We start from the raw sequence: 23,254 nt of genomic DNA, 5'->3' as shown, positions 1-23,254 counted from the left end.
TACTAAAAAAACCGACCTCAAAAGTACGTGGAATTACGTCTATTTGCTAAGTTTTATTGAAATATCCCCTAGTTCGCCACTATACAGGACTTGACACTGGAGATAATAAAAATAGGTTCTCACTACGACACTACACAAAGTATATTGAGAGAAAAACGCCTTGAATTGGAGAAATAGCAAAATCAACCATTAAAGTAATTGCTCCTAAATTAAAGTTAGGCGCTATTTATAAAAGTGAATCTTCATGCGTGAACAGTCATCCTTCGAGGTGGATGATTTTCTTCAAAATGAAATGGGACTACTATGGAAGTACCCCCTTTCCAACAAAAAAGAATCATGAAAATCGGTTCACAAATACCGGAGTTATCGCGTAACATACATACATACAAAAAAAAGAACATACAGTCGAATTGAGACCCTCCTCCTTTTTTGAAGTCGGTTAAAAAATGGTTGACAAAAGATTGTGTTTACATTATGCTTGCAAGAGTCTGGTACCTAAACTGAGCAGAAGATTGTACCACCAGGTGGTAATAACTAATGCCAGCTAATACCAGGTCCCCCACCACGGATAACTACTCTGCGATACTTTTATTGATACTATTGTGTTGATTGTTTTAATATTGATGATGAAGACGTTTTTTTACCATTTTTATTTGGAAGTTTCTATTTTGCTTCAGAATATTGCTAGTCTTTTACTAGTCATATATGTTACGGGTAATTCCATAAACCCGGTCACTATGAATAATTGCCGGTATATATTAATGTTGCCCGCATCAATCGGGCAATGTAATAGAAATGCATGATTAACTAGTTTTCCCGATCAGCGTGTTACACATTCTGTCTTGGTCAAAGTAATAAAACACCTGTAGAATTTTGGTTAAGTTCAGTACTAATTATTCATACCGCTCGGCCCAAGTGACAAATTCACGCCATGATCAACATCGATTTATTCAATGCACCACGGATGGTAGAACATTATGAATACGGACCGGCCAAAGGTATTTATCAATTTAGCCGATGTTCTTGGTCATTATTCTTAATGGCCGGTCCGTATGAATAATGCCCGTTTATTAGTATTGCCTGTATATATGAATTTTCAACAAAATATAATGAATATGTAGTCGCTGAAGCTCTTCTATTAGATGTGTATATTACGACGTGGTAGAACCACAATCATATTGGAACGATTATTGGAATGACGATGAAGAGGTATCGAACAAAAATCTGTAGTAGGATGATGATCATGAAAATATTGCCTACAGGAGTGCGTGGTCTTCACAACCTGGAGATCACCGTGCCGAGCGCAGTGCTAGTAGGCGAGACAGTGTCACTGGAATGCAGCTGGCAGCTGGAAGACGAAGAGGCCCTGTACAGTGTCAAGTGGTACCGCGGCAGGGAAGAATTCTACAGATACATTCCGAAGGAACTACCCCATACTAGAGTTTTTCCGTTACCTGGAATAGAAGTTGATGTAAGTAATTAAAAAAAAAAGGTTTCTAGGTCATTTGTTTATCGATAGTAAATAAACATCAGTAGGGTAACTCTATACAAACGCAACTGGCGGCTTGCAAATGTACACGTCTACCACGCGCCTTGTACGGACGCACACATTCGCATAATCCCGCGTTACACTCACCTTGCATAGGTCGTAGCACGCGTCATTCATTGCAGAATTGAAGCGTTTGCCCGGTAGTTTAAAAATGACATCAGATAGCAGACGTGTTTATGATTGTGTTTATGGTGGTTAAAAGAAGAGTGAGTCGATTTCGTGCAGCATTTCTTTTCTCTATCATAATACTCCCTAATCGTAATATCAATCCGCGGTGCTGTATTTACGTATAATCTTGTAAATACGCAAACATAATGCGCACTGCATTTCATTTAGGTACTGCATTTAACGAAAGTTATTTCAATATAACACGAGCATACCGATACCTCCAATGAAAACTACGTCAACTTAATTTTTGGACCTGTTCTGTTTTTAATTTGTTTTTGTTTCTTTATTTTTTTTACAAAATTCTTTTTTGTTTTTTTTTATTTTTCTTTTTGACAAAATTCCGGGAACATAATTTTACTAAATAAATATGGCTGTTTACAATAATAACAGAAATTACCAAAAAATAAAGTTGCCGTAATGTTCATTATCGCTATTATGACGAACACCTCAATTTTTTTTTACATATATTTGCAACCTGTAGATTCAACTAAAATACTAATGTGCCAATCCTAGGCTCCAAGCGAAACGTAGGCACTGATGCGCCAAACAGGCGGGAGTTTCCGTATTTATCTTAATATGTGTGGATTAACATCCAACCCGTGTTTCTATCGATTATGTTTCGAGTACATATGTTATCCAAATCTTTCAACCAAGAATGTTAGATAACATCTTCATACCAAGAATAATATTTTATGTGCGCATTGACGATGCGATATTATTCAGAATTCTAGAAAACGTCGTTGTTCCTCAGTATTCTATTGATACTACGGAGTATTTTGTCTCTCATTTTACAAGAATTTAAGGTGCTACGAAGCTAGTATTACATAAATGATTAGGTAGTAATGTACACATAAAACCGAAAACAATTTCTCCTTAGATTTAGAATGAAGCACTGGCTTTAATTTCTATTCAAAGTACCTATTAAATGAGGAAATACGACAGAAGTGCTGTGAGTTGCCTTTCCATTATAATTATTATTTTTATGAAATGTTATACCCATTTCCATCTTTGTATCATTTTTTTCGTGTTACCTATAATATGGTTTATTTGACGAACTTTAAAGTTGCTTATTATAATTTATTGGATCTTTCTTTGTATTCTAGATTTAAAATTGCCTCCATAGCCGAACGGATACCATGCTGGTCTGTCAGAGGTTCCGGGTTCGATTCTCGGCCGGAAGAAATATTGTATAGCCCAGATTTATTTCTCTTGTGAGTTTGGGTGTAATTCATAGTTGTCTACATGTGTGTCCATGGCACCAGTGAGACAGATTTCTCTAGTGCGGCGCTATGAGAGTGTGCGTTAAAAAAAAGTCTTCCGATGTTGGTCACTATCTGACCCTGACTGTTCTATTTTATGTTCTTTACATACGCTGTCAAAACTAAAAACTTATTAGTAGCAGTAGAGCTCCTTGCGAAAGAGTGCCTCTAGCGAAGTACTGCCACCGTATCTATTTCTGGCACCAAGCAGTAATGTGCGCATTACTGCGTTCCGGTTTTGAACAATAGTAGTGCTGGTGAAACTATAGGCACGTGGGATTTCAACTTTATGTCTCAGAGTTAATGGCGCAGTGATAGTGCCCCTCAGATCTTAGCAATTTAATCGTGAAACGAAAAATCTCATTGGAGCAAATATGTGTCCTATTTATCATTGAAACTATTCGTTTTTTTCAAGTTATATTAACAATGTCAACATTTCTATTATAAAACACGCGATAATATCATGCGCTGAACTAGCTTGCTGTAAAATCTTGCGCAATATTTGAGCGTTCAAAGATTAGAGTAGATACGGTCAATCGCATCAACAATAATATCAAACAATATAATATGATTGTAGTTATTATGACAGATGATTACGTGGTAATTTATCATTATAATTCCATAATCACACCTCAACTTATTTCCGCAATTTTGATTTCTGACGTCATCTATTTAATATTCCTGTTATTAATACAAAGATCCGAACACAAAGAAAAATTCCACACATCTGATGGGACTCGAATCAGTGTCTGTTGCCATGCAGTGGCCTCCTGTAAAACTGCCTTCGTGGTCGCACTGTTAGCATGCTGGCTGGGTTTGAGTCCCGGGACGGGAGAAATATTTGTAATTTTTTTTTTTAAATCGACGAACAAGTCATGCGACTGATGGTGAGCTACACGCCTGTCCATAGGAGTTGCAGTGCCACTCAAAGCTTTAAATCGCAAAGATCTGAGGGGCACTGCCACTGCGCCCGTCACCCTGAGACATAAGTTGTCAAACCCCATGTGCCTGTAATTTCACCAGCATCCTTACCCTTCAAAACCGGAACACAGTAATGGTGACATTACTACTTGGCGGCAGAAATAGGTAAGGTGGCAGTATTTCCCTGGACGCACTCTTTCACAAGGAGCTCTAGTGCTACTAAATGTATGGTCTATATTTACTTCTCTCGTGAGTTTGGGTGTGATTTGTGGCTGTCTAAGTGTGTGTCCATGGCACCCGTTACATAGGGTTTGCCTAGTGTGGGGCTATGAGTGTGTACGTTATTTATTTATTTATTTATGCCGGGACTATCGCTTTTAATCAAAATCTCAATCAACTGACCTACAGACCCAGTCAACAGATCTTACGAATTTTCCATATTTCCCTCAGTTGCTTAAGAGCGATGGCTCTGTTATAGCAACATGCACTGGATCGAGTGCAGCCAGACCACAGGAACTTTTCACGACATATTCAATAAATTATTATTTACTATTATTTTTAACTTACTTCAAAAAAAGGACTGTATTTTTTCGTTTTGTATGTACGTTACGTGTTAACACTAGCATTTGTGAACCGATTTTGATGATTTCTTTTGTTGGAAAGAAAGTACCTCAGTAGTGAATCCATTGACCTACCAACAAATGGACATCGGGTGTAATACAATAACCACGAAAATAATGTCCGAAGTTAACCTATACAAACGTAGTTACATGTGACGAAATATAAAAAACTAAAACATTTAATTTAAATTGTAACGTCATTGCAGTACTGCCTAATTTTGCTTGCAACAATTTAAGGGCCCCAAAAAACACCATATTCAGCTTCTATTGGAAATTTAACAAAATGTACCATATTTAGCTTCGACTGAAAATTACTTGAACACAAGAGTAATGGAGTAGCCTATATTGTAAATATTAATAAATTTTTATATATATTATTATGTCAAATTCACTTAAAATATTAATAAAGAGTTGGGCAGATACATACATACAAATATTACTACAAATGTGAAAATGAGCGTGTACTATAAGAAATGTACCGATATTCCAACTAAACGTAAACTCAAATATCGGTAATTCCGAAGACCGTTTTATAATAAAACCGTTACGCTTTCGAGTAATTTTGATGCTTTTCACAAAGACAAAATTAGCTTTTGTTTTGTAATTTTCCTAAAAAAATACACTTGACATTATGAAAATTCGAGCTAACGTTATTTCGGTCAAATGTATTTTTTTACTTCTGATAGGTAATCCCAAGCCGTAAAACACATTTAATAAAAAATCATTTAAAAAATAACATGAAAATCAAAGCGACTCTATAGTTTCTTTGTTCTAAATATTTCAATCGCTTGTGGTTCGAACAATTGAAGATTTGAACCAAGAAGTTTATATAAGCTTCTTGAAATTGACGTAATGGGTCTCTTAACATCTTTTGCGCATGCAATGTGTAGAAAAAGGACAATTAGCTATTTGACTATTTTGTGTGCTTGTGTAATTTATATTTACGATTCATTTATATATAAATTTAATAAATTAAATACTATAAAACTGTACAAAATAACACTTTTAAATGAAACTATGATAACACAATATATTTGTTTAGTGAAAATATGATACAAAATACTGTTTTTACACTTTACTGCTGTATAATTTTTACAAGTTATTATTATATGGTACTGCATGATTGACGACCGCGCTGTCAGTCAAACAAACAAAGACTGTTGCGCGATTGACGCTCTGTATGCGATTTTAACGCCCTATAGGCGCGGACACTTTTTAGCGCGAAACCGACGTCCATTTATTGGTAGGTCAATGATGGAATCCAAGAAAGAAATTATTCTCAGTCTTGGCTGTATAGCATTTAGTGCCTTTGGCTTTTCCAATGGAAAAAACAGTACAAAAAAAAAGAAAAAAGAACTATTTCTTTTAAAATGTTAAGATTATCTATGGTCATTTTAAAATTACATTATAGCGCGCATTTCAAGGAGGCGCCGAACGGACAGGAAGGCTTTTATTTTATAATTAATGAAAAACGCCCAGCACTTGTGATTTGTAAAGGTGTCGTATTTCATCATAATAATGCCAAACTACGCAAATCTTTACAAAGCCATCAAAAACTAGTGCAGTAAATGATCGAATGTGTTATCTCATCCACGGGATCCACTTGACATTCAGATATTGACTTGTTCCGTAGATGTTCTAATTCACTCATTCACTGATTAGATTTGTGTGAACTTTGATAACGAAGAAACCATCAAACGACACTTGGGGCTGTATTTTATAAGTAAAGAATCGATTTTTATGAAAAGGGAATTCGAAAATTACCCGAACGATAGCAAACGATCGTAGATAAACATGGCCAATACACAATTAATGAAATCTTGTTTCCCAACCCAATACATTACTACTCGTATGAAACATTCAATAGAAAGGCGTCCACGAAAGAAAGCTCCCTGCTCCGCATATCATACCTTTCGTTTACGTCTGGCGCATCCTGGATAGAGGTGGGCGTTTAAACGAACGGCACTTAAAAAAGTCTGCTTTTTGAAATAAGCGCATAAGCACGCTTTTAATTTTAAGCGTAAGCGTTGGTCAGTTCTATAGATACTCAACAATTTCATTTTTAACAACGTACCTAAGTTTCAAGTAGCGCCATCTATGTTTCCATAACAAATTAATTCAACATAACGTTGCAAGCTTTTTTAAACATAAAGTCTATGCGCTTAAATGTTTTTCTAAACGACTTTTTAAGCGTCAAACTAAAAAACGTTTAAGTGCTACGCTTTTACAAGTACGCTCTTTAAACGTACGTTTTAACGTTAAAAAAATAAGCAGTTTTTTTCCATTTCAACGGTTAACAACTGCAAAAGTTAAACAACTTATGTTTTTGAACGCTTTTAAATGCCAATGAACAAAATGTTAATATAATAATGTTGTGTCATAAATAAAATTATAACTCGTTTTTTACAAAAAAACTTACTTATCTTAAAACCTTTAGTGGTCTACTCTTGCATTTCACAAATAAAAAAAATAAAAATAAAAGTCTGTGCGCTTAAACGTTTTCTAAACGATTTTGTTAGCTTGAAACTAAAAAGCGTTTAAAAAAGCACGCTTTTTTTTAAAAGCATAACGTTTAGACGTTTAAAAAAATAAGCAGTTTTTCCCATATCTAATCCTGGGCAACAATCGGCGAGAATAAATAAATAAAGAAACATTTGTTCACTTCACATACGCGTGCGAAACGTCCGTCCGCTCACACCTCTGCCTAATGTCGTAACGCCGGAAACAGCGGCTCGCAGCGTAACTTATATTATCTATTGTCTATGGTACACTATATCTATAGACTACATTTAGAGGATATAAAAATAATCATAGAAAGGTGCTGCCCTAACTACGGAATGAACGTGCATACCTAAACAAAAATTGAACGAACAAATGGCGGATTTCTTTAGTGTCATACCATTCGATATGTCATTATCGACATGCAAACAGTTAATTAAAATAGATCAATATTCCATTTAGGAAAATTTTAGGTTATTATGAGAATATCTGATGTAATGTTTTGCATTTACAAATACTCAAATATTACGAAAAGTAAATTTGCACAGAAAAAAATAATATTTGTAATTTGAGAGTATATAAAAGAGAGAAAACTTTAAAATATGAACCCTATAGGAAATGAAACTATTTTTCCGGATTTTAATCGTGTATATTTGTTTTTTCAAACAAACCGACGTTTCGGGCCCTATACAGGTCCCATGGTCACGGTTGACTGACCTGGGACCGAGTTCGAGACCTGTAAAGTGCCCGAAACGTCGGTTTGTTTGATAAAACAAATATACGCGATTTAAATACGAAAAAATAGTTTCATTTCCTATGTGTAACAATCGCGAAAACCTAAGAACTCGATATATAAACCCTTATACATTTCCAACCTCAAGATTCATATTTTCATAGAGACATTTTTAAACAGATTCCAAATAGTGTAAGCTTTTTTGTATTTATGCATTGGTATAGAATTAATATCAGTGACTGATTTAAGTGAATCTTTAATAATTAGATTTAATTTTGGAAATAAATGAAATTGGTAATATTATCAATAATAATATTATTATCACATGTTTATTTGCTTATAACATGGTATAACAGGAGATGTAACAAGAAACATTGTTAGTATAAACATGTGTATATTCAATAGCATGCAAATGTCTGATTATACAATATCAATTGACTACTATTGGTCGAGCGCCTTCGATTTGTGCAGAAAAATCGATACTTCTCCGAAGTGAGACAAGTAGTCACGAGCGACTGTGAGTTGTGACAAGCCACGTCAAACGAGCTCTATACATGTTAGCGCTAGCCTTCATTCGGTCAGCTAGGCGAGTGACACCGAACGATGATAAGGCAAGGCAAGGCAAATAGGCTATCTATAAATGAAGATGGTATTTGATTCAATGTATGATTTCCAACCATTCTATTTTCTTTTTTGATTTGTAGGTAAACTTGAAATTGAAAAAATAATAAAAACCTCGTAGTGAACTATTTTAATAACAGAATATCGATAATATCTACGCTTCCAACAATAACACTATCTCAAAATAATCGTTAACAGCAATCATCAAAATATACAAACAAACAGGTAATCTGAAGAAAAAAAAGCAAAATTTCGCAAAATTTATGAATAAACTACTTAAATATGTCTAATTACATGAGATATTTGGTCTTTTGTATGATTTATAGACAAAAAAATAACACGTGAAAAAAATAACATTCGGTCGATCTTCGCTTTTACCACAATCGCAAACACCACACCCTGTAATGCTGCAGCGACGAAATTTTATTAATACTTAATTGTTCTCACTGTCAATATTTTTGTCCATTTTATTACAATACATGTGAATAATTCAATAAAACATTTGGAAAAACATTTGTTTTAACATTTGATATACTTCCCTTTGACAACCGTATCATGTACCTCATGTATTGCGAAATGGACACAGTCGGCATTTAAGATGACGTTACGTATTTTCGATTCCCGTATTTGACACAGACCAATGTAATGCTATCTTTTTTGGCTTAAGACGGCACGCAATAGTTAAACAAAGACAATAACATGTTTATGTTTTCGACGTCGAAATGCATCATATACATATAACGTCTGATTTATATATGTCAACATAACATGTCCATAAGTTTTCATAGTCTAAGATACTACAGCAAGCGTTATAGTGTATGCCAATGATGCGATAAGAAGAATTAGGTAAGAGAAAAAAACATTATATACAATAAACACCAAAATAAATCAGTACAAGAAAAGGTAAATATTCACAAACAAAAAAATTGTTGCCATTCAAATAGACTCTTAACTTAAGAAAGTTTTAGTTCCGAAATTTGAACATTGGAGAGTACTTACCTTTACTTATCTTTTTATATCTTTTCTTTTTGGTTGTTAGCGTTGTTCTGGCATCCTGTAAGAAATGTTTTCAAGAGTTTTAAAAGATCCAAAGAAGTAAGTATTTAGGAAAATTTCCTAATTCCTTCTGATTTCCGTCTTATTTATTTATTTATATCTTTTTGGTACAGTGAAAAAATTTCTATACTATTGTATCTACTCAAAATATAGAACTCTCTAGTTTGAGTTTAGGTATTGGGTGCGATTATATGGCAAATTTAGTTATTTATTATCCTTTTATACAGATATCCCGTTCTGGGGCCCATCGGGTGGTGCTGCAGCAGGCCACCCCAGCCATGGCTGGCCGCTTCCGCTGCGAGGTCTCAGCAGACGCGCCAACCTTCCACACTGATATCCGTTCAGCACCTTTGGAAGTAGTTGGTAAGTACATTATATACTTCAACATTATTATAGACTTCATTAAGTCTTGAAACTTCCCTATCGAAGGATACTTAGATGTGGCACGGCTGCAATTTATTACGTAATGCACCCCGGCTGTTAGTGGACTATTCCCCAAAACTACGGTTCTTATACTCCGTTAAATTTAGCTGGATATGATACATGTTGATGTTTAACTGCCTCCGTGGCCGAACGGTTACCATGCCGGACTGCCACGCAGAGGTCCCAGGTTCGATTCCCGGGCCGAGAGAAATAGTTGTATGGCCTACAATTATTTCTCTCGTGAGTTTGGGTGTAATTTGTGGTTGTCTATGTGTGTGTCCATGGCACCCGCGACACAGGGTTTCCCTAGTGCGGGGCTATGTTGAGTGTGTGCGTTATATAATGAATATTATGTTTTACTATTTCATAACATTAATTTATTTTATTAAGAAATTAATAATAATAATGTTTATGTACATATAAATCACAAACCTGCGTTGTGCCATACAGCACATACATGCATGTCAAACTTTATTAACCAGTGGTGGGACACAATTGGTGAAATCGAGAAACAATGTTACAATATATCGACTGAACCACATCATATTTAAATCAGTTTTTTAATATCATAGTAATATCTGAAAACAACTCGTATTATTAATTAATAGAATTTGCCCCACTAATCATGGACAATAGGTGTTGCGCCACTCGTCTAATTTTCAATTTAATTTCGCTATCAAAGTTTTATTTATTTATTTATTTTTATTGTCGGGATATTTCACTACCATGATATTAATTTTTATGAAATTGCTCAACTAGTTTGTTATAATTATTAATTAAACAAAGATCGAACAGTTAAAACTAACGTCTCCCAGCAAACCGTCTCAGATGCTGTTTTTTTGCAGTATTCGATGTGCGTTTGTATGTTTGTGCGATTTTTTGCAGGACAAACACCGTTTTGTTCGGTCCGATTTATTCGGTTCGGATTTATACTGCAAAAAAACGTGCAGTACAATGCCGTGTGAACGGGGGTAAGCCATGGAACGAACTTCCCTTTCCCTTCCTTTCCCATTCATGTGTATATGAAATCGAGCTAAATAATAGCAAATTAGTATATATAACTTTAAAAAAAGCATCAGGAATATTAAAAAAAAATCAAGCACATAGAAAAATTCGTGAGATCCGGTGATTCGTTCCGTGGCTTAGTTGGTATAGCGTCTGGCACGGTACTAGAAGACGTCGGTTCGAATCCGGCCGGATCGAAGGATTTTGTTCTGAGTGTTCGATCTTTGTATTAATAATTATGATCATATGTAGTTTTGCAAAAATGGCACTTTTAGTTGTTTTTGATAGCACATTCTAAAATTTACTTATAAAATAAAATGAAAACATTTGCTGATACGTTTTTGGGGAATTATAGTAATAAATCACAACAATTTATCATTCCTAAGGTGACAACAGCAAAGTTATCATTTCATTTTAATTTAAAAAGAAATTTATTTAAAAAAATACGAAAATATTTACAATTTTGATTTTGCCATTTCGTTCTGACAGAGGCACAATTTTTTAGAGAATAGGTACTAAATAGTACAATTTAAGTACATTTTTTGGTACTAAATTTGTTACGATTCGTTAAGATGCCACGACACTCTGAAATGGCACAATTTTAGCTTTATATCTCAGAAACTAACCAGCAGATCGAACTGGAGTTTCTTTTACTTTAGAGTACTATTAAGGTAAAAATAAGGAATAATATGTTTTTATAGTTATCAAATAAAAACTGGTAATCTGAGGTACACCCGCCATATTGACTGTCAATATGGCGGTGTACCTTTTATATTGCTATAACTTCGTCCCGTTGGAGGTACACATTTTTTAAACAGAGGTACAAAATAATGCAATTTAGGTAAATTTTTTTGGTACCAAATTTGTCAGGATCTGTTAAGGTACACCCGCCATTCTGACTCTCACCCTGTTCTTCTGTTTCATCTTCAGAGTAATCTGCAATTTGAGTACTAATTTCATAAAAAATAGCAAACGAATGGGTACGTATTTCAAGAGGTTCAAATCCTTGAGTATCACCTTAGTGATGTTTATATAAAGAAAGATGGACTAAGGGATTTTTGGACTTAAGTTGATCTTGAAGTCAACTCATTGGTCTTGGGAGTTTAATAATTTTTCAAAACATGGCATAGGTACTATTTAGAAACAAAACCAGGTGAGACTAAACCATAGACAATGTTGAGTTTTCGCCAATGGTGGTAATAGTGCATAAAATCGCTAAACGGGTTTAGGGATTTGTTAAACCGGGCCATTCAATTACACTTAGTCTATGATAGTATTTAATAATATTAACAATGATTTTGTCCTATGAGTAAGCTTCGATGTCCAAGGACATTCGAACTTATTAGCTATCATCTTGAAGATGCAGTCACTGTAGATCCATACTCTGTTTTATGTGAGGCCGTTTTAGAACCACATGCCGCGAAAATATTTGAGTTAATATGCTGTCTCTCTCACACTAATGCTATATTGCTTCTGTGAAGATTGTACATTGTGTATCAATATTTCCTGACTCCATGATAACTCTCATGTCACATATTATAGTTTTTATAAAAGATACGTATTTTGTCTTTGTGAAATTGCTGATTCAAATATTGGATAAAAAATGCTATAGGTCGGTAGCTCAGTACGTGGGATCACCCTTTTTATATTTTTAGTAAGTCAGTAACGGTGCCTTGACAAAAGGAATTTATTTATTAAAAAAATATAACAATGCCAAAATATCATCATATACAGTAATTTCATGTTCAAAAAGCTGTAATAACAACGTCGCATGTGTATTATTTTTCTTTCTTAATAAAAAATGATGTAATAAAATCAGACTATGGATATATTTTTTCAACAATGTAATAAAATTACATAAATGTTGATGGAAGCGAAACCTTGCAAGTCGAATGTTGTTATATGCTTTCCAAGGCTTATTATTAGTCGGTAGAATAAATTGGATGGGGGAAAAATATGATTATACATAGAATGGCAGGATAATCAAGTCGTACCAGCTCCATTTTGTTTGCACAACGAAATCGACGGTCAAATAAAAAAAATACGCACCGAAATGAAATTTATTATCTCTTTAACCGACTTCAAAAAAGGAGGAGGTTCTCAATTCGACTGTATGTTTTTTTGTATGTATGTTACGCGATAACTCCGTTATTCGTGAACCTATTTTCATGATTATTTTTTTGTTGGAAAGGGGGTACTTCCATAGTGGTCCCATTTCAGTTTGAAGAAAATCACCCACCTCTAAGGGTGGCTGTTCACGCATGATGATTCATTTTTATACATAGCGCCTAAATTTTACTTAAGGAGCAATTATTTTAATGGTTGATCTTCAGTGTCAAGTCCTGTATAGTGGCGAAAGGGGATATTTCAATAAAACTTAGTAAATAGACGTAATTCCACGTACTTTTGAGGTCGGTTTTTTTAGTACTCTGTACTAAGATTATGTAAAATCGTATTTTATCGTTCTTTACGTAGCTACTTAACGATTAGTTTTTTTACGATGTTACAAAGACCAGAAAAAAAAAAACGCTTAACTCAAGTTTGAAAACAAGAATAAGAGGAACTCGTGAATGAAAAGGCACAACTTAACAAAATCAGATTGTTACGAAAAATTTTAAAATTTCCTTTTCACTAACGAATGTATACGACTTCAATATACGGCTGTGGTAAACATATAAGACTTCTTTTTCCAGATTCACAAACCTTTTTTGGCAAGAGGAATGAAAAGCGGAATTCTTTTATTAAACACAGAAAGGAAAGGTGACCTTTATTTTAGACAACGCGATGGAGGCGAGTGCCACCTTCCGGCAATTTCATTACAGGCGGTCCTTAGCCTGTTATAGGATAGAAGGTGTATTTATACCACTCTAAAGTCTATTCAGGAACTTAGATAGGTATTAATAATCCGGGCTGGGTACAACACTTACCGTCTTAATTATAATAGAAATGACAGATAACCTGGTCGCAAACTAGGATTACTTGTGCTACGAGTAGCAGCCGTGGTAGCCTAATGGTTTGACCTACCATCTGTCAAGCAGAAGGTCACGGGTTCTAATCCAGTCTTGCACCTCTTGCACTTTCTCAATTTATGAGCGAAATTGAGAAAATGAAAACATTGTGACGAAACCTACACGTCGAAAAAGAAAAACATCTGCAAAGCAATTTAGTGATGATGGTGTGTATGTTCCCAATCCAAGTTGGGCCCGCGTGGAAATTACAGACCAAACCCTCTCATTTTGAGAGGAGGCCTGTGCCCACCAGTGGGATACATACTCCCCGATGTATTGAATGGAGTACCGACAAATATTGCGGAAAAGATCGCAAATGAAACTGAACTGGAGATAATGTCTGCTCAGAGTAGTAGTATGTGGTAATATATATTATATATTTTTTTATAATATCAAGTGACGGGACGAACAAGTCGTGCGCCCGATGGTAAGCTACACGCTTGTCTATGACAGTTGCAGTGCCACTCAGAGCTTCAAATCGGAAAGATCTGAGGGGCACTGCCACTGCGGCAATGCGGCAATTATGCATGGAGCGTTTAGTGTGAAGCCAGACGAGCGTAATTTTGTGAGTTCTGAGTCGCGTAGTTTGAGTTGCGTAGTTTGCGCTGCATTCGGTTTCATATAAAAGTACGGTCCCGTCACCCAGAGACAAGTTGACAAGTCCCATGTGCCTGTAATTTCACGATATTTGATATATTAATTAATACATAATTGATGTAGATTAACGTGGGAAGCTAACTAAAGTGCTCTATCTTATTTGTATCTTATTTGTAAAGATTACTCGCATGACTTTAGAATAGTAAGCAAAACAATTGTACGTTTATAGAGAAATAATCAGTTACTTAAAAAAAAAAATAGGATAAATGAGCACCAGAGCAATGCAATGACACAAATACAGATAAAACAAAGTGTTTATTTTCATTTGTTATACCTTGAACACGTTTTTTTATTATTCTTACACCTTTGAGTCAAGCGTGCAGTTATTGCGGTAATGTTACCGATAGTAATATTTATTACCCATGTATCTATTATTTCTAAGAGATTGAGATCTGGCGTCCGGAAATACAGGCCTACAAATGTAGTGTTAGTTTTTTGTGTTTGTTTGTATATGCAGGTCTGTGTACATATTCAGTTTGTGTACGATTTATATATTTATCTATATGAATACAGGAGCAACAAGTAGCTTCTCAGTATCTTAACAGCTTAGTACTCCCAAGCACTCTTGTTAGTTTCTAATCTATTTTATTTGTCTGTGAAAATGTAATATGTATATTTATTATATTATACACATAAATACTAAATTACGAAACTAACTTAATAGAAAAACAACACACTATTTAATTTGTTAATCGGTTGCATTCACACAGTCGCATCAACATGCAAACAAACAATATGTAATCTCATTTTAAATTTATATTGAATTGATATTAAATTATTTTTTGTGAAATTACTCTTAATCTTGAAAATCGGAACACAGTAATGCTTTGCAATTACTGCTTGTCGGCAGAAATAGGTAAGGTGGCAGGACTTTCCTGGACGAACTCTTTTACAAGGAGCTTTACTAAACGTACTTTTTTTTACCAGAATACTTACAAGTGCAGTCAGATTACCGCCGACGAATTTATCAATGTAAGAGAAAATGACATAGCTAATGTTACATTGTATTAAAACATTTTTCATATGATTTTTATTTGTAATAAATAAAAAAAGAAATTAATTTAAAAGCCGTATGTCGTAGCCTTTCGTTATAGGCATTAATCACGCCATTTACTCAATACAACCAATACCTGTAATTGTTGCTTTAACTCACATTCAATGATACATCGTTTAACTGTGTAATCGTGTGTCGTGTAATCGTTTTCTAAAATCAAGGTCCAAGCTTTGAATTAGTCAATTATGAGATGTCACTTAGCCACAAGCACATGTGTTGCGGACGGTAAGGCGGCTCAGTTTTGGTTGCTTTCTTTATGCATCATATAACGTAAATTTTACAAGGTTTTATTAAGAATTACAGTAAAAGGCTAGTTATATTGCCGCTATTTTTTCCTAAGTTATTCGATTTTGTTATTATTTGTTCGATATTCTGCATGTATTCTGCCCATTGACTTACAAATAAATGGACGACGGGTCTAATACAAAAACCACGAAAAAAATGTCCCAAGTCAACCTATTCGAAATTTAAATTGTAATGTCATCGCAGTATCGCGCTGTCAGTAGAACAAATGAAGACTAAAGCGGAGTGTCGCGCTCTGTATACGATTTTAGCGCCTTACAAGTGCGGACACTTTTTAGCGCGGACCCGACGTCCATATAATTGTAAGTCAATGATTCTGCCTGTGTTATTTAATCTACAATGATATCGAATGCCCCGCGTACTGACTGGAATGAAACTGGCTTCGCTGCGTCGTCGGGTTCACGTTGCGTTGTCAATCAAAGTCGCTCTTAGGGCGCGTTCCCATTATGTCGTAATGTTTTATTTATCGTTGGACGACTATCGCGTCTAGCCTGTTCCCATATTACGATTATCTGTCGTGACTGTGTCGTAGACGTTTATTTTATCGATGAACGACAGTCGTGTCTAGCTGTTCCCCCAGATCGTGATGACAATTTATCGGTTCACGACAACCGCCTTGTTATTTGCAATACAGAATCGTTTGAAGTTGCGATTATCTGTCGTCACATTTTTATCGTAACGTTTTATTAGATAAAACTAAATTAATAAATATATAAATTTTATCGTTGGACGACTGTCGTTCTAACTCTTCCCATTGTCACGACAATCTGTCGTCGTAACGTCAAAAAAGTCGTGAAGGACAATTAATCGTGTTGTTTTATGTATGAACAACTTCATTTAAATATACAAGACACGACATTATAAACTCGACAATCTGTTGTTACGAAATGCTTTGATACCATTTTAGCGTCCTCGCTAAAATGAGTCAATCCTTAGCACAAGGCTAAAGAATTGGTCTAGCGCCATACTGTCCATCTACAGCAGCGTGACTTGGCTTTCTTACGCCACTTTATTAAATTATTATATCTTAAGTTTATCACAATATTTTAGTCCACACTTAAGAAATGAGAAACGGTAAAAGTTCCGCTAAAGCATTTGGACCGAAAAAATAAACAAAAAGGAACAAAAGAAACAATAATCCAAAAACTCAATAAATAAACCGCAAAATACTCCATTTGTTATTTTAGTATCGCATTTACGTACCAACTTTGTCTTTTGTGGATCTTTCCCTCTTATCTGAAATTTATCCCGGATTTTTAGTTACTCAAAGTTGATAGAAGACGTGATGGAATGTGTGAAATACATCATTACATGAGTTGTTCCCATTCGAGACACGTAAGTGGTTTCAAGAGAAAGGTAAACAGACGTGTGATGGACCCGTTCACCGGCATTAAACGTGAACGACGGAGCACACCTAAATAAGAAGAGATTAACCGTTTCGATTTGTGTAAACGGATTATCTGACCTCTGGCAGCGGCATCCGTTTTGCTCGTGGCCGCTACGAGATCGCAGATATTGCGGGATTGTATGATAAAGACACAATGCCTAATATTTATGTTGGCGGAGTTTCGCGGCTTTAATATGAAATTAAGTCAGTCTCACTATCCCATAACAATGTGCTTTGGTATACTTTTATGCTGCTGCAATGACATTTCGCAATAATAAAATAATAATATTATCCCCCTAAAGCCCCGTGTACATCAAAATGTATGTAATGCATGAAGTGGCTGTATTATTCTTATGATCAGTGTATATTATAATGAAAACATCGCATTCACATTTAGCGCTATATATATTATTTTATATGACTATAGGGTATCTAGAAAAATAGGCTTTTTATACAATAAGTGATATATATATATATATATATATATATAGATATATATATATACTTGGACATCATTATATTTAGTACATTTTAATATACATTGTATTTTTCCCATTATACTTTTCTGGCTATTAGCCAAGGTTAAGGTAAAATTCATGTTTTTGTGAATGTTTTGTGGACAGCGGTTCAATGAAGGGAGTTATTATTAATGGACCTACCAGCCAGCAAGTAACAATCAACAATTATGATTTGTTTTGCAAACACAAATCCGGTTTTATTTCCGTTCACAATGAAATGGATGATTGATGCGAAAGTTTAGAAACTTGGAACAACAACTTAATGAAAATTCATGACCTGCACTACCCAGCGGGGGTTTCATTGGGTTCATGAAACAATTTTATACATAATATATCGAATATGAATCACTTTGGCAAGTTTGAAGAAATGAAACGTCCGTTTTGTTTTCCAAGAATTTAGACGAAATTTGACAGTCAGTATGTTTGAAAGACACAATTTGGTAATACCACGTCCGTTCCGCGAAATCGTTTTGGTTAAAATATCAATTATGCAAACAGCAAATTAGAATTCGTTTGCAGAGGGGTAATTTTGATAGAATTTGGTTGTAAATGTGTATTTAATTGCAGAGCAGCCGGAATGGGGTCCCAAGCTGGTGTCAGATCGGTCATGGTACGGCGTGGGGTCCACTTTGCGCGCCACCTGCGCCTCGCCCCCCGCGCACCCGCCTGCCAACCTCACCTTCGCTTTAAATGGACATGAGGTAACAAACAGCTTCAAACATACTTAAAAATTAATACTAAGTAAAGTTCCACATCCTAGTTGGTCGCTACTCGCTAAATTGTTGCTCAACTCCGGGAAATAAACCAAACTCCACAATGTTTACAGAACAGACATCTTTCTTGTGGAGACTATGTCGATTAAACTAACCCAACTATTTTATTGGTTTTAATATACTCTTAAAATACTAAGAGAGCGTACACGACAAAGTAACGGGATTCCTATCATAAAGATAGTTGGTGAAATTTCCGTTCTGAAGACATACATTAGTGTCATCTAACTTCCCAGTTCAACTGTTCCTCTTGTAAGCGGAATAATTTCCTGCTTTCTCGAGACCGACGTCTCTTACGCTTACGTAAGACTTATCTTGACTGTTCTACTACAAGAACCCGCAGATCGGCCGCAGAAGGTTCCATTTTCATCTAGAGATAAATTGAGGGATTACCTTTGATTAAACACCAATTCGGTTTTCAAATAAAGAAACGCAGATTGAATCGAAAAATCCATCAACGTTTCTCGTCATAAATCAACATCTTGCAAAATAGTCTATTTGCATTTTAGTAACTAAACAATAAGCAAACGAAGAGGAGGAATATTTTATAAGTTGGAACGGCTCCACAGATTCAATTTAGAGTACGCTGTATTAATATTTAGTTCTCGTTATGCCTAACTTTGACCAAAAACGTCTCGCTGGGTTTTCTATAGATTCCTGATTTGCAAATTTTATAATCTCCGTAAACACTACGTTGTTAACCGTACTGTATTATCGTTTACATATTGATAGTTTTATCTTTATTGTATTCATAACTCAATTAATTCCACACGTATCTATTGAGACATTGAGACTGAGATTCAGATTATTTTAAATAACCTATGATTAAGGTGGAATTTCGTAGGTTTTTAGAAACTCGTGTTTCTAATAGCTATAATAATAAATCTTTTATTTATACGTCTTGGATCCACTTGTTAGTAACACAAAATAATAATAATAATTAAAACTTAAGTCTATTGTTATATTGATCAAAACATAAACCTCACGTCACTAAAACCTGAATAAAATGACGCAGTATCGGCGCATCGAGTTTAGCTGTAAACATTTTCAGGGGCCTGTTAGAACTTGTACGCAATCTCCAGAGTAGTGATGCAGTCTTTTTTCACACCACAGCATAAAAGTCATCAACTCTAGCATGAGCAAACATCAAGAATGCGCTACAGTGCCGCGGTAGTCCCGACCGCATTATGAACCCGTGCTTATATTAAACACGCAGACAGTGCTCCGTCACTCGCTCAAAATTACACGATAAGTGCCTACCGCTTAGTGTATCGCCGACGGTACGAGCGCTCAGACAAATCTTTTATTTACATTACAATGCTTGCACAACCTCAGCATTCGATTTTCACCTCTCTGTGCGCGTGCTTAAGTTTCTTTTTCCTCCTTAGTGATCGCCTGCTGTCATTAGTTAGATTTAGTAGGCTATTATAGCGTAGGTATTTTCGATTTTGTAGGAGAGTGATGTATCTGTTTCCTTATAACTATTAAGTAATCTGTGACGCACCGCACCGAGAACTTTCTGCGTCTAGTCAACCCACAATCCACCCGTGTAGAAGGATTGACAATACACCTTGAGTTCTTAATTAATATCTCGAGAAATATGGCGCAACAGATTACGAACATGTGGATACTCCACTGAAATAAACCCATTTGTTTTGTCCGTATGTGGATTAATTCTAGTTCTACAAACAACTTGATGCGGTTGGATTCCTGAGGCGTGTCACTGCCAGTACAAAAGGAGTCAGTTCACCGATTCTTGAACGTAGGTCCCTGACCCCGGCCGATTGTGTCATTGCGGGAAATGACCGCCAGTACTTTTAAAAGAAATTCCAAATTCGTCTTTTAGGCCAAGTTAGAATCTAAAATAGACTATAAGTAATTATCATATATCGAAATCATATCTCAAATTTTCATGATTGTTTCACACATTGGAAATGTAACTGTTTATTTCAGATTTTTGTGATTTAAAACTCTGCGTGGCACTGCAATTATTAGGGACAGGCATGTCGCTTACCACCAGGCACACGACTTGTTCGTCCCGTCACTTAGTATTATAAAAAACAAACATTAATATCGAAAATAACTTTCGTTTTGAAGACGCCCGTAGCGCTCCAATACACCCGTAGTCTTTGTTTTCAAAGTGCGATTACATTGGCAAAGAAGCGTCAAGAATTAATTAACTCCCACCAAAACGAAGAAAGTTTCTAAAGTTGACTTCAGGAATTTGTTTAGTTTAAGGAAAATTGAGGTCACTACGTCAACTGAGATTGAAGTATTACTCCGATAAATCACTTACTTCGTGAACATTATGAAATAATAATAACCTTTGTAAATAACCTATAAAACGCAACATTATAGTAGTCTTTCGAACAACGCATCTGCGCATGTACTATGGAAACCAATACTTATTTATCAACCCACTATAGATCCTACTGCCCTGGTACCTTCTGAAGAGAGGGTTTAGACTACAGTCCGCCGATCTAGCCTATTATGGGTTAGACACTTCACGTTTTCCAGGGATTGTTAACTTTCTTCGACGTGCAGTTCTAATCGTGCTGTTTACGGTGAACGAAAGGAGCCTCCCCGCGCGAGTGGTATGTACCAGAGTTGTTGCGAATATCAGCATTTGCATCAGCTTCCGCATACATCGATGTTGCTATTTATTGCGGACATTCGAGTCGTGACATGACCTAAAAGGAACACTGGAATAACTTACAAACCTTCCAGAAACAGATTGCAAGCCGAAAAGCAGCTTAGTTGATTTTTTTAAGTGCAACTTTGATAAAATACCAGAACGATTAAGCTAAGCCGATTGATTGTTTTCATGGAGATTGTTTCTTACATGTCATAAAATCATTGAAATATTATAATACCAGTATTCAGTAAGCCTGTAAATTTTTCACGTTTTTTTACTTACTTACTTCGATCGATGGCGCAGTGACCCAAAGTGGATCTTGGACTCCAACACCAGATTCTGCCACGCCACCCGGTTCTGAGCCTGCTCCTTCTAGTCACTAGCATCGAGATCCTTGAGATTTTTCTGGACTTCATCTCCAGCGGTTCCTGGGACATCCGACAGACGTCCTTTCGGTTGTATTAAATAAGCCAGCATAAAATCAGCATCCGCATCAACATCCGCTGATGTGTAAAAACCTGCATCAGCAACAACCCTAGTACATACCATTCCTTTTCTGTACGTCTGGCGTGTTTTGGGCTACAATCGGCGAGTACCTTACGCTGATCGGTAAATCCTTTCGCCACGATGGCAAGCATTGCCATACCTATTGCATATACCTATGCCATTTTTTTTATAATGTCTAGTGACGGGACAAACAAGTCGTGCGCCTGATGGTAAGCTACACGCCTGTCCCTCTGTAAGATAAGAAAAGGCCTTCACCTTCACACAAGAAATCAGACATGAAAGTTATATGTATATGTCGACAAAGGGATTCGAATGTGCGAAATCTTAACAGGCCACTTTCGCCTTACTCGGCGTGTATTATATTATATTCTTCTTCTTCAGCATTTAGTCACCCACTGCTGAATGTGAGTAGGCCTCCTCATTTGCACGCCATTCTCTTCGATCTTGGGCCATTTGCATCCAGGTCTTTTTGATCACCTTGACTATATCGTCCGTCAATCTCGCCTTCTGGCGGCCTACGCTTCTGAAATCGGGCCTCCGTCTCCACTCCACCCACTCTTAATTTTGACACAAATGGACGAAAAGCAGTTGTGAAGGAAAAACGTTATTTACATATCGCACTGCTATTACAATAATGTTTCAACATTATTGTAATTGCAATTGCAATATTGTAATTGTAATTGCAACTCAAAATATGTGAAATTCAAAATTATGCTATTATTGATCCTAAAATTTGAATCCCTAAACGTCGTATTGACGTCGTTAGAATATTGTGAGAAACATTAAAAGAACAAAGAAAAATGTAACTCAAAGTGATACAAACTTTTCTTGAGCTAATTCTGGTTAAAAGAATCCTTACTCAAAAACGTAAAATTATTTGTTTCCTTTTATTTTTAAATATATTTGTCAAGTAGGAAACTGTGTACCTATGTCTATAATAAACTTAAGCTACACATAAATTTTAATAATCTTTCATTGGAATTTAGTTATTAGTTTTTCATCGATTCTGAAAAAATACACTTTTTAAGTTAATACAAATTGTATTTTACCTTTTTATTTTTTTGAATGCTATGGCTATGTTACAACCCCATCGATAAATCCGCCAATGCCAAGTAAAGGAACGCACGCATTTTTAACTAAAAGATTGACCGGTGAATTTTGATAAAAGTCACTGAGAAGAGAATCAACAATAACAGAGTCCATACACAGACTATTACAGAAACATATTGTATTAACAGTGTGATGTGTAAATGGATTCCTAAAACTCGTGTTGTCACGTCTATTCATCGAGTATATAAGCAGAAATAGAGACGAAATAAGGGCCATACATTACAGGTAAGTCATCAGTGATACCTCACTTATAAATATCTACTCTCGTTTGCACTGAAATAAAGACAGCGCCAACAATTGACCTGTGTGTACGTCTCCGTATATTCCAAAAATATTCTGTATTTTTTGTAATAAAGATAATATCCCTAACAATGGGGCTGTTCCATAGGGTGGTGTGGGAAAAATAGCAAAACGTCTAATTACAAGACAAGCGGTTCACATTTCATCGATA

The 23,254-nt window shown here is 35.5% G+C and overlaps 1 protein-coding gene across 1 annotated transcript in view; it reads left to right on the top strand.

The window, feature by feature from the left end:
* The window catches only part of LOC113236522, a 96,345-nt gene that overhangs the window by 68,229 nt on the left and 4,862 nt on the right, over nucleotides 1-23,254 (top strand). Inside the window, exons 3-5 of the mRNA XM_026472631.1 lie at nucleotides 1,263-1,471; nucleotides 9,654-9,789; nucleotides 18,349-18,482. Of these exons, the coding sequence (XP_026328416.1) occupies nucleotides 1,263-1,471; nucleotides 9,654-9,789; nucleotides 18,349-18,482 (479 nt within the window). The remainder of the gene's footprint in view (nucleotides 1-1,262; nucleotides 1,472-9,653; nucleotides 9,790-18,348; nucleotides 18,483-23,254) is intronic.

This window comes from Hyposmocoma kahamanoa, unplaced genomic scaffold (assembly GCF_003589595.1).
Source record: "Hyposmocoma kahamanoa isolate Upper Pololo Valley unplaced genomic scaffold, ASM358959v1 92, whole genome shotgun sequence".
Taxonomy (NCBI): Eukaryota; Metazoa; Arthropoda; class Insecta; order Lepidoptera; family Cosmopterigidae; genus Hyposmocoma; species Hyposmocoma kahamanoa.
This window is presented reverse-complemented; position numbering and strand designations above follow the sequence as displayed.